Source organism: Ranitomeya variabilis, chromosome 3 (genome assembly GCF_051348905.1).
Source record: "Ranitomeya variabilis isolate aRanVar5 chromosome 3, aRanVar5.hap1, whole genome shotgun sequence".
Lineage (NCBI taxonomy): Eukaryota > Metazoa > Chordata > Amphibia > Anura > Dendrobatidae > Ranitomeya > Ranitomeya variabilis.
In genome coordinates this window covers 666,490,816-666,503,677 of record NC_135234.1, presented here as the reverse complement: position 1 = coordinate 666,503,677, position 12,862 = coordinate 666,490,816, and the positions used below count along the sequence as shown (strand labels likewise).

The window sequence follows — 12,862 nt, the reverse complement described above, 5'->3', positions numbered from 1 at the left end:
AATGTTAAGAGGGTAAAGTGATGGTAACTTGAGCCTAAATTGAGCCATCTGGCGAGCAATGGCGCCTCCAGGCCTAACGTCATTGTGCCCTTCCCTCTGTGACCCTGTGTGGTCAGACATATGTCATTCACTAGACAATCTGCCTGCTCCTAGTCCTGGATCTCAGTGAGGTGATGTCTGAGGAAAATTATTCATCTGCTCCAAAAAAAGATGCTAACAATCGGATATATGTGTGTTTTCTATAGTTTTGTAATATTATATTACATATCTTTCATACAGGAGTCACTGGTCACCTGGACAACCTGACATCTGAAGTAAAGATGTCTGACGAAAGACGAGGACAAAGAGTAATGTGATCAGCAATGGGAGGTAGGTACTTTTTTTTAGATATAAGTTATGTGGTAAAAAATGGTTTTATCCTATGCAATATATAATTAGAAATGAAAGAGCAGGCAAACTTGAAGGATTGCGTTAATTTTGGTGGAGTGCAGACCGACATCAGGACATATCAGTCCGCATGTGTCGTGCAATAGGGCAGCATCACCCGAAAGGGTATTATGCTATTTTGCAATACGTTTTTCTTTTTTGTTCTATTTTTGAGGCCTCAATGTAAAAAAATGGCATTATACATTATATACATCCATTCACCTGACAAGTGACTTTTGCCCTCTGTCAGGGTGGGATTCATCAGCATATCTTTTTTTCAACTATATAAGAAAGTAAAGCAAATTGAGTTTGACTGCTTGGTGAACCCAGAAACGCAACATGACGCCTCTAGTATGTACGTGTATGTACAGTATGTGATATATGGCACTTGTATATAACTGCATGCATACAGAGAGTATCCAGCTATTTATATAGTATTATTATATTATCGTACAATCCTGTGCGGCTCCCACAGCTCCAGGCCGGCTCTTATACACGGCCCCAGGCCGGCTCTTATACACGGCTCCAGGCCGGCTCTTATACACGGCCCCAGGCCGGCTCTTATACACAGCTCCAGGCCGGCTCTTATACACGGCTCCAGGCCGGCTCTTATACACAGCTCCAGGCCGGCTCTTATACACGGCCCCAGGCCGGCTCTTATACACGGCTCCAGGCCGGCTCTTATACACAGCTCCAGGCCGGCTCTTATACACGGCCCCAGGCCGGCTCTTATACACGGCTCCAGGCCGGCTCTTATACACGGCTCCAGGCCGGCTCTTATACATGGCCCCAGGCCGGCTCTTATACACGGCTCCAGGCCAGCTCTTATACACGGCTCCAGGCCGGCTCTTATACACGGCTCCAGGCCAGCTCTTATACAAGGCTCCAGGCCGGCTCTTATACACAGCTCTTTTCTTCTACTTCATTAACTAATTCAGCTTGTTTGTGGCAGGGAAATCAGTGGCCACCAGACTCCAGTGTTAAGCCGTGTGAAAGGGAGCCACAGGTAGGCATCAATGTGTATGGCCATTCCTTACACATTTCTTTCACTTTAACTTCCATGTTAAACTATTCTGAGTTTTCTATGAAAGAATTATATATTGTAATATATATGTGTGTGTGTGTGTTAGGCTACTTTCACACTAGCGTCGGTACGGGGCCGTCGCCATGCGTCGGGCTGACGTACCGACGCATGTTGTGAAATAAATGCACAACGGGGGCAGCGGATGCAGTTTTTCAACGCATCCGCTGCCCCATTGTAATGTCCAGGGAGGAGGGGGCGGAGTTTCGGTCACACATGCACGGTTGAAAATGGTGGACGCGATGCACAAAAAACCGTTACATGTAACGTGTTTTTTTTGTGCCGACGGTCTGCCAAAACACGACGCATCCGTCGCACGACAGATGCGACGTCTGGCCATACGTCGCAATGCGTCGCTAATGCAAGTCTATGGAGAAAAAACGCATCCTGCGGGTAACTTTGCAGGATTCGTTTTTTTTTTTTTTCTCCAAAACGACGTACGTCACACAACGCAAGTGTGAAAGTAGCCTAACTCGAAGAAAATAAACAAGATATCAATTCAGATATACCATTTCAATTTTAGACATATGAAGTGTCTGCATCTATTTTGTAGATGATCCAATGTGCATGTTTACACTTATGGTCATTTCCATCTTTATCCCTTGCTTGTATCTCATAAGGTATCATCAATCTAATCAGTTTTTGGTGCATTCACACCTTGCAGCTGTTTGCCACCTCAGGCTGTGGTCATACTTTGTGTTTTATGCTTTCCCCCCCCTTTTTTTTTTTTTTTAAATTCAAATTTTAAGCTGCGTTTTACAGTACCAACAAAAGCTGAGATTTCAGAAATCTCATGCACACACGTGGGTCTTTTTTTTCTTTGTACCAATAGAATGCAATGAGTAAGGCTACTTTCACACTACCGTTAACTGCAATCCGCCACAATGCGTCGTTTTGCCGAAAAAACGCATCCTGCAAAAGTGCTTGCAGGATGCGTTTTTTTTTCCCATAGACTTACATTAAGCGACGTATTGACACACGTCGCAACCGTCGTACGACGGTTGCGCCGTGTTGTGGTGGACCGTCGGGACCAAAAAACGCTACATGTAACGTTTTTTGCTCACGACGGTCCGCCCCCACCTCCCCGCACTTCCCCGCACCTCACAATGGGGCAGCGGATGCGCTGGAAAAATGCATCCGCTGCCCCCGTTGTGCGGCGGAGACAACGCTAGCGTCGGGAACCTCGGCCCGACGCTAGTGTGAAAGTAGCCTAAGTGGAAACAAAAATGCAGGTATCAGGTTTCGGTGCAAAGACCTGGTGAAGTTGCATCGTGTGTGCGGTGTGTTTTTGTTTTGTGGGTTTTTTTTTTTTTTGGAGGGGGGCACTAAATCAGCATGAGCAAGAGAAAAAAAAAAAGCAGCAAATGTTTTGCCTGCAGAGAAATGCAGTAAAAACGCAACGTGTGAACATAGCCAAAAGCAGGTATCTAGTTTTTCCTGAATTGCCCTGTTTTTTACTGTAATTTTTGATCAATAGTCATGAATTTATCAAGATATTGCCTTTTTCCAGCATTTTATTTCAAAAATATCTCATCTGTTGTGGGATGGCTTTTTTTTTTTTTTTTTTTTTTTTTTTAAAGATGATGAAACATTTCTAAACAAAGAACTTCCCCATTTGACGTTTTGAGAAGTGTTGGAAATTGCACCTCCAGGAAAAACCCACAAAAAAGCCTTGAACGTGATCCTTCTTGCCCCCATAGTTTAAACAGATATTCAATGTATTTCACTTGTAAAAACTAAGTGGCTCAAAAAAATAACATGGCGGCAGCACAGAATGTTTAGTCTTATTTGCCATATGACTTATTTAGGGGGAACCTGTCACCTCTAGAAAAGCTTTTGCTGCAGATGTAGGGGTAAATGGCATATAAATCCTGCCTGCCTTGCTGAAGCAGTGACAACAGGGAGACAGTAGTTATATTCTTCATGTAGCAGCTCGCTTCCAATCATCAGGGTGGTACATGGGCTGTAATTGTTACCCCAGCATGTGGAAGGCATGTATGTGCAGTGCAGGCTGCCAGTCAATGGGCTGGGGAATGAATAAAGCCCTTTCGCTGTGTGTGGTGACTGTTGCAGCCCCTGCATTGCCCCGATGCTTTTAAATGCGCAGCTGCAGGGAGAATATAACTTTTCTTCCTACAGCCTCACATCCAGTTAGGCAGCCAAACATTGTATAAATGCTATTTACCTTCATTTTTAGAATATTATACAGTATGTTTCCATGTGATATTTAAAGAAATCATTTGAGCTATAATTTACCTTATAGCTAAATTATCTGATAAATTCAGTGTTGCCAAACTATTTAGCAAATTTCCTTTTGTTTCCACTCTTCCCTTCACAGACTAATAGTTTGGCATGCTCTTCCTATTTGGGAAATTGTTTGGTTTAGCTAAATATTGTATTATTTGGATGTCATTATATAGGAAAATACTGGTCAAAAACTACTGCAATGGACCCAGGACATCACACTGCATACTTGCTGGCTATACTCATCTGCATCCTTCTCCTGCTTCTTGCTGTATCTGCGATACTCTTATGCTACTTCAGGTAAAGTTGGACAAGGGGGCTTTTGATGAACTTCGACTTCCGATAAATGTGTCATGGGGGTGGGGAGGGAACCTCATAATTCCCATCCCCCTTCTCATTTGTAATGGAATAGCACTGTGTTGGCCTTTTGTTGGAATAGGGACTATACCTGTGTACTAAGCGTCATATGTGCACCCAAGGGGGTATTAGGGACTGTGTGACAGGTTGTTTAATGAAACAAAGCAACTCTCATTCCAGGTGACGTGATGGGCAATGAATGGACTAAGGCTGGTTTCACACTTGCGGAGGGCTGCATAGTTCCTCCATTAAGCCCTGCCCACTGCCGCACCTCTTCCATTCAGCTCCGCCTACGACTGCATGCGTCCTGCGTACCTATCCTTAACATTGTGTACGAAGGCCATGAGAATGTATGCGGATGCCTCCGCATGCGTCATTTTGACGCTGCGCCGACCGCAACAAAATGCAGCATGTTGCATTCGGAGGAACTATGCAGCCCTCCCCTATGCAAGTGTGAAACCAGAATAATAGGCTTAACTGTAACTGAACAGTCATTTTGGCGAATCTTGGCCTGGTGAAGTCAGAGGTCCCCATCTCTGATATAAATGGTTGTTGTGCCAAAGGAAATTCATAAAGGTTACCTGATTTTTAGTAATAAGCCTTTCCATAAGAATAGAGCTGCGTTGTGACTTTGGCCATTATGTGACCTAAGTTCGCTCGGTGCCGCTGCTCGATCGCAGCACCATAAATGAATGGGGGTCGTATTGTGACACCTACATAACCGCAACAAGCAAGTCGCCAAAAAAAAAAGACTTAGTTGGAATTTTTGCAACTTGCTTATCGCAGTAGAATAGGTGTCGCGATGCAACGCCCTCATTCATTTATAGTGCAGCGATGTAGCAGCCGCGGCATGGTTATGGTCTCACAACAGGGCCGGACTGGCCATCGGGCACTTCTGGCAAATGCCAGAAGGGCTGGTGCCAGGAGTGGGCCGCTGCCAGCGGTGCCAGGGCCGACTCCACCCGCCAGCGCCGACTCCCAGACCCCCCATCGCCCGCCCCGCATTCAACTATACTGGCGTCTATGACGCTGGTACAGTTGAATGCAATGATGGAGCTGTATTTTAGTCCCAGTCCGGCCCTGTCTCACAACGACTAGTGTGACCAAAATTACGCTGTAGCCTTATACTTGCTGACTCTAGAATCTCCTGTCTTTGACTAAAACAAAACCATCAAACTGAACAAATGGCCAACAAATAGTGTTTTCAACTCTGATTTCCAAGTTTAAAATGAATCGATGTAGCAGCCATCATCATCTAGATCCCAGTCACTGTTCTGTTTGCAATGAAGATGCAAGCGCTCATGGGGTTGAGCGGCACTGCTGCTTCATACCACTAACCTTTAAAGGGGTTGTCCAAGATTGGAATAAGTGTCTGCTTTTGTTTCCAGAAACGTTTGCCTGTCATTTAAGGGTTATTTCTGGTATTGCACTTTCGTCCCATTTAGGTGAAGGGGGATAATAATTAATACTAGGCAAAAGCTATAGACAAAAGCAGCACTTTTTCTAAAAAAAAAAAAAAAAAAAAAAATGTACCTTCTAGTTTAGGACCCCCCCCCCCCCCAAATCTGAATTATTCATGTGATACATGAAGCTCCTCTGCCTTCTATAATGATCGCGATCTGCCAATAATTATATTTAATCTAATATTTTTTACTGCTATTCATATATAGTTTGTTACTTTATTACAGGAGAAATGGCTTTAATATACCAAACAGAAAATCTGCCAAGAGACTTGAAACAGCCTTAAGAGATCAATCAACTTCCATGACCAGTTTTGCTTCAAATTTTATGGACCCAAAGCTTTCTATTGACGGTGACCTCAATTATCCTAGGAAAATGTCATTACCACTTACAGTGGATAAAAGCAAACAACCAACATCACCCTTATCACTTGATGGTTACATTTTATGCATAAGTAATGATGAGGAAAGTGCTCAAACTTCAAGACTGGAAGGCAAATCTGTTAGGAAGAAAAGTGAGACCTTGGGCCGGTATTCAGCTCTTAAGTATATGTTGTCTTCTGGGGCTTCTTTTCTGGGTAGTGTGTTGGAGAAGAGTTCAATGTTCAGTCTGAAGGGCAAAAGACGAAGCTCTTCCCTTAAAAGTGGTATTAATTCCGATATATTGATGGTTCCATTGGAGTCTCCAGTGCATGTTTCCTCTATGACCACTGGTGCGTATCAAGCAGTAAGTATACCGATAAATCTGAGCAGGAAAAGTACCCTACTTTGTGAGAATTCCAGTGAGCAGCAGTTTACCTGGGACACTTCTGATCTGTCCACTCATAGTGATCATTTAACTCTAAAAGGAAATAGTTTTGTTCGCAAATCACCAATTCCTGAAGAAGGGGCTGTCAAACAGGCCCCGGTTCAGTTAAGAAATCCTGACTTCCTGCAGCCAAAGGCTTGGTTTGTATCTTTCAGAAACAGACCAGTATCAGATGGAGTTCAACTTGAAAAGAAGGAACTAAACAATGTGGCAAGCTTAGACTCTGGAGTAGATACCATGGATGTACTATTGAGGCTTGGATCTGGTGGCCTCAGTGTTATGCCCAAAGTATTACCAACACTTGAAACTGAAATCCAAGTTCCTATTATCAGTTCCCAAGGACACCTCAAATCAAGTTCTGTTGGAGAAGAAAAGCAAGAGGTAGAGGAGGCTCAGGAAGGGTGTAACAAACTGTACATAACACATCAACAGGCAGCCAGAAAGCTTAATCCAGGATCTTCTGGTAGAACTTTGTGGGAGAAAAGGGAAGAGCGGCCATTATTGGGTTTTAACTAGAGTTAGTTTTTGTAAAAACTGCAGTTCAGTGTTATGGATTGATAAACCTGATGTGTTTGTGTTCTTCTGACTTCTTGTACCAATCCTCTTAAGACTGTTGAAACAAAGTACATGCACTCAGCGCATCATGGCATGGCCAAACATTTTAGTGCACCTTCCCACCTGCTTGTTTTCCTTCTCTCTGCCCTTCTCTGTCTCTACCAAGCCAGAGCTGCAAATCAAAGAGGGGATTCAGGAGGTGGAGATAAATTGTTGGTCCCACCTTGGTGCACCGAACATCTGTACTTGGTTTGAATAGTCGTTCTGCGCTGACAGACTCCCTTAAGGTTTTCGTTGTCCTATTTCTATTGAGAATTTACGTTTTATCTTATTTAATTATACATTTTAACAATTAACATTTATTTAAAGTGTTTCTGGTCCCTATTTTGTGTTGCTTTAGATGCAATAATTGCGTTAGATGAACAATGGGTATGCTGGCCCTGGTGGAGGTACGCCTACCTGTCACACACTTATGACTCTTTTCTATAATGAAATGTCACTTTTTACAAATACTTGTCATGGTATGCTTTGTTTGTTTGTTTTTTTTTGTTATTTATGATAATAAATTTTTATCCCTTACTTTGTCAGCTTATTTTTTTTTTTTGTTGAATTAAGTTGTTACAGGCTTTGTGGTTTATGTAAGGAGAAATTTTACATGACCATAGTTCTAGTATAAGTGTGCTCACTGGAGGGGAGACTTTTTTTTTTTTGTAAACCACACTCTGACTGTTATTTAACCCCTTAATGACCGCCGATACGCCTTTAACGGCGGCAGTTAAGGGTACTTAAACCACAGCGCCGTTAATTAATGGCGCTGTGGAAAAAGTGAATAGCTCCCCCCAGAGTCAGATTTTCTCTGGGGTCTCGGTTGCCGGGGGTAGCCGAGACCCCAGAGAACATGATTCGGGTTTGCGATTGCCGGTAATTAACCGTTTACCGGCGGTCACAAAAAAAAGAAAACGCAATTTCCCATTTAATTTCTCTGTCCTCCGATGTGATCGCACATCAGAGGACAGAGAAATGGGGTCCCCGATAGCCCCCCGATACTCACCTGTCTCCCCCGGTGCTCCTCGTGGCTCCCGATGGGCGCCGCCATCCTGTTCCGGCCAAAAAATGGTGGGTGCATGCTCAGTGTGCTTGCCGGCCGACACCCGGAAGATCTTTGGGGTCTCTGCTGCCGGGGGTAGAGACCCCAATGATCATGTTCGGCGTCGGTTTTTACCGACCCCTGTTTTGCGATCGCAGGTAATTAACTATTTACCGGCAGCCGCAAAAAAAAAAGCGATGTGTAATTCTTTGTCCTCTGATGTGATTGCACATCAGAGGACAGAGAAATAGGGGGATTCGGGGACCCTGTTATACTTTGGCTGCCGTCACACTAGCAGTATTTGGTCAGTATTTTACATCAGTATTTGTAAGCTAAAACCAGGAGTGGGTGATAAATACAGAAGTGGTGCATATGTTTCTATTATACTTTTCCTCTGATTGTTCCACTCCTGATTTTGGCTTACAAATACTGATGTAAAATACTGACCAAATACTGCTAGTGTGACGCCAGCCTTACCGGTGTCCCTGGGTCCTCCTGCGTCCCCTCCTGCCCGCCGGCTTCCTCATGCGGTAAGAAAATGGCGGGCGCATGCCCAGTGCGCCCGCCATGATCTGCTGGCCAGCAGCTAGAGGAGTTGGGGCTAAATTTAGGGTTAGGGTTGGGGCTAAATTTAGGGTTAGGCTTCTTTCACAATTGCGTCGGTACGGGGCCTTCGCAATGCGTCGGCCTGACGTACCAACACACGTTGTGAAAATTGTGCACAATGTGGACAGCGGACGTAGTTTTTCAACGCATCCGCTGCCCAGTCTATGTCCTGGAGAGGATGGGGCGGAGTTACGGCCACACATGCGCGGTCGGAAATGGCAGACGCGACGTACCAAAAAACGTTACATTGAACTTTTTTTTATGACGACGGTCCGCCAAAACACAACGGATCCAGTGCATGACGGATGCGACATGTGGCCATCCGTAGCGATCCGTCGGCAATATGTCTATGGGCAAAAAACGCATCCGGCGGGCACATTTGCAGGATACATTTTTTTTTTTTTTTTTGTCCAAAACGACGGATTGCGACGGATGCCACATAACGCAAGTGTGAAAGTAGCCTTAGGGTTGGGGCTAAAGTTAGGGCTAGGGTTGCGGCTAAAGTTAGGGTTAGGCCGGCGTCACACTAGGCGTATGAAAATACGGTCCATTTTTTACAGCCGTAATACGCAGAAATTGTCCCAAAAAAGTGTTCCGTATTCAATGCGAGGATGCCATTATTACGCACAAATTTATCCATGTCATAATTTATTTTTTTTTTTTTGTGCGCATGCTTGCAAAATGGACATATCATGGATCCATCGGCTCAAATATTCTTAAACATATATACAGTGTGTGTATACATACATACATACATACATACATACATACATACATACATACATACATACATACATACATACATACATACATACATACATACATTTCAGTGCTAGATAGCAGAAAAGTCGGTAATTCAATTGCCGGCTTTTGCTATCTCCTTCACAAGCCCGACAGGATATGAGACATGGTTTACATACAGTAAACCATCTCATATCCCTAATTTATTACATATTCCTCTTTACTAAAGTAACAAGTGTCTCTGTGTAAAATTTGGGGGCTCTAGCTATTAAATTAAAGGGTTAAATCCCGGAAAAAATTGGCGTGGGCTACCGCTCAATTTTCTCCGCCAGAGTGGGAGAGCCAGTGGCTGAGGGCAGATATTAATAGCCTAGGGAGGTACCATGGTTATAGGACCCTCCCCCCTGGCTAAAACCATCTGCCCGCAGCCACCCCAGAAAAGGCACATCTGTAAGATGCGCCTATTCTGGTACCTAGCCTCTCTCTCCTCCCACTCCCATGTAGCAGTGGAATATGGGGTAATGAAGGGTTAATGTCACCTTGCTATCGTAAGGTGACATTAAGCCAGGTTAATAATGGAGAGGCGTCAATTATGACACCTATCCATTATTAATCCAATAGAATGAAATGGTTAATAAAACACACACATTATTAAAAAGTATTTTAATGAAATAAAGACACATGTTGTTTTAATTATTTTATACTCTTAATCCACCTGAAGACCCTTGTCACCTGAAATAAAGTTAAACAAAACAAACAACAATATTCCATACCTTCCGTCGTTCAGTCTTGTCCCACGCTGTAAATCCATCTGAAGGGGTTAAATCATTTTACACCCAGGAGCTCTGCTAATGCAGCTGTGCTCCTGTCTGTAAAACTTTGTGAATGAATGGAATGCAGGGGAATGCCCTGTAGTTGCCTCGAGTCGCGGTGATGCGCCCTTAGCTGGATGAACTCAAGCTTGGGAAAATATTTTAAAAGTCCCCGGGTGTGATGACATAGCGGTCACATGACCGTGACATCATGGCAGGTCCTTGTCACATACCATCCTTAGCACTGGAACCTGCCGCTTGCATGGACAGGTCACCGGAGCGTCGCGAGGAGCGGGAAAGGCGGCGGAATGTGAGTATATAATGATTTTATTTTTTTTTAAATTATTATTTTTAACAGATGTTTTTACTATTGAGGCTGCATAGGCAGAATCAATAGTAAAAACTTGGTCACAAAGGGTTAATAGTGGCGGCAACGGAGTGAGTTACCCGCTTCATAACACGGTCCGTTACTGATGGCATTAACCCTGTGTGAGCCATGACCGCGGGGAGTATGGAGCGGGCGCCGGGCATTGACTGCAGGGGAGTAGGGAGGGACTAATCAGACTGTGACCATCGCTGATTGGTCGCGGCAGCCATGACAGGCAGCTGGCGAGACCAATCAGCGACTTGGATTCCATGACAAACCGAGGCCGCGACCAATGAATATCTGTGACAGAAAGAAAGACAGACAGAAGGACAGACAATAAGACGGAAGTGACCCTTAGACAATTATATAGTAGATATGTATACCTATTCTATGTGTACACATTTATTCTACCTATTCTATTCTGTCAGTGTGATTTTACTGTACACCGCACTGAATTGCCGGCTTTTCTAGAGAACACCGCTGCGTATTTCTCGCAAGTCACACGCATGGTCCGTGTGTAATCCGTAATTTTCTCGCCCCCATAGACTTTCATTGGCGGATTTTTTGCGCAATACGCTGACAAACGCAGCATGCTGCGTTTTTCTACAGCCGTACAAGACTGTAAAATACGGCAGGTAGGAGCTGGGCCATAGAAAATCATGGTACCGTATACAATCCGTATTTTCTGTGCCTCTCATACGTCCGTAAAACACGTCGGCCTTAGAGTTGGGATTAGGTTTAGGGTTTGGTTTAAGGTTGGTATTAGTGTTAGGGTTGGCATTAGGGTTACGTTTGGGATTAGGGTTAAGGTTAGGGTTGGGATTAGGGTTAGGGGTGTGTTGGATTTGGGGTTTTGATTAGGGTTGAGATTGGGGTTAGGGTTGTGATTAGGATTATGGGTTGGGGTTAGGGGTGTGTTGGGGTTAGGTTTGCAGTTAGAATTGGGGGGTTTCCACTGTTTAGGTACATCAGGGGGTCTCCAAACACGACAGCCAATTTTGCGCTCAAAAAGTCAAATGGTGCTCCCTCCCTTCTGAGCTCTGCCGTGCGCCCAAACAGTGGTTTACCCCCACATATGGGGCATCAGCATACCCGGGATGAATTGGACAACAAATTTTTGGGTCCAATTTCTCTTGTTACCCTTGTGAAAATAAAAACTTGGGGGGCGAAAAGATCATTTTTTTTCGTGTAAGTAAATGCGATTTACCCCCCCCACGGCTCTACATTATAAACTTCTGTGAAGCACTTGGGGGTTTAGAGTGCTCACCACACATCTACAGTAGATAAGTTCCTTAAGGGGTCTAGTTTCCAAAATGGTGTCACTTGTGGGGGGTTTCTACTGTTTAGGCACATCAGACGCTCTCCAAACGCGACATGGCGTCCGATCTCCCTTCCAGCCAATTCTACATTGAGAAAGTTTGGGTATGTGCACACGATGCAGATTTAGTGCAGAATTGGTGCAGAACTGCAGCAGATTTTTCTGCTGCAGAAACGCTGCAGAACTGCACTGTGATTTACAGTACAATGTAAATCAATGGGAAAAAAAAAAGCTGTGCACATGGTGCAGAAAAATCTGCGCAGAAACGCTGCAGATTTCAAAGAAGTGCACGTCGCTGCTTTTGTGCAGTTCTGCAGCGTTTCTGCTGCAGATTTTTCTGCACCATGTGCACAGCTTTTTTTTTTTTCCCCATTGATTTACATTGTACTGCATAGAAACTGCACAGAAACTGCGCAGAAACTGCATAGAATCTGCATAGAAACTGCACAGAAACTGCATAGAATCTGCGCAGAAACTGCATAGAAACTGCATAGAAACTGCACAGAAACTGCATCAAATCTGCAGATGCAGATTTAGTGCAGAAAATTCTGCACCACATTTCCTACGTGTGCACATAGCCTAAAACTGCACTCCTTCTCTTCCAAGCTCTGCGGTGCGCCCAAACAGTGGTTTACCCCCACATATGAGATATCGACGTACTCAGGAGAAATTGCACAACTTTTGTGGTCTAATTTCTCCTGTTACCCTTGTGAAAATAAGAATTTGTGGGCGAAAAGATCATTTTTGTGTAAGTAAATACAATTATTTTTTTTTTTTTTTTTTTTTTTTTTTTTTCACGGCTCTACATTATAAACTTCTGTGAAGCGCTTGGGGGTTCAAAGTACTCACCACACATCTTGATAAGTTCCTTAACCCCTTAGTGACAGCCAATACATCTTTTAACTGACCTGAGATATAAGAGAATAGCCTCCCCATACAGGTGACAATCCAGCAGCTGTCGGCTGTACACTATAGCTGACAACTTGCTGTATCAGCCATG

General features: G+C 44.1%; 1 protein-coding gene across 1 annotated transcript; it reads left to right on the top strand.

The window, feature by feature from the left end:
• Window positions 1-896: 896 nt before the first annotated feature.
• Window positions 897-7,510, top strand: LOC143818484 (uncharacterized). The gene is made up of 3 exons (XM_077299779.1): window positions 897-1,432; window positions 3,928-4,051; window positions 5,797-7,510. Exons 2-3 carry the CDS (start codon window positions 3,954-3,956, stop codon window positions 6,890-6,892), a joined length of 1,194 nt encoding a protein of 397 aa, XP_077155894.1. The 5' UTR covers window positions 897-1,432; window positions 3,928-3,953; the 3' UTR covers window positions 6,893-7,510.
• Window positions 7,511-12,862: the final 5,352 nt, after the last annotated feature.

What these genes read in the sequence shown, in the direction of transcription:
- LOC143818484 (XM_077299779.1), top strand. Translation starts at nt 3,954, where the DNA reads ATGGACCCAGGACATCACACTGCATACTTGCTGGCTATACTCATCTGC. An exon ending in ATACTCTTATGCTACTTCAG is followed by an intron (nt 4,052 to 5,796) that starts GTAAAGTTGGAC and finishes ACTTTATTACAG; the next exon opens with GAGAAATGGCTTTAATATAC.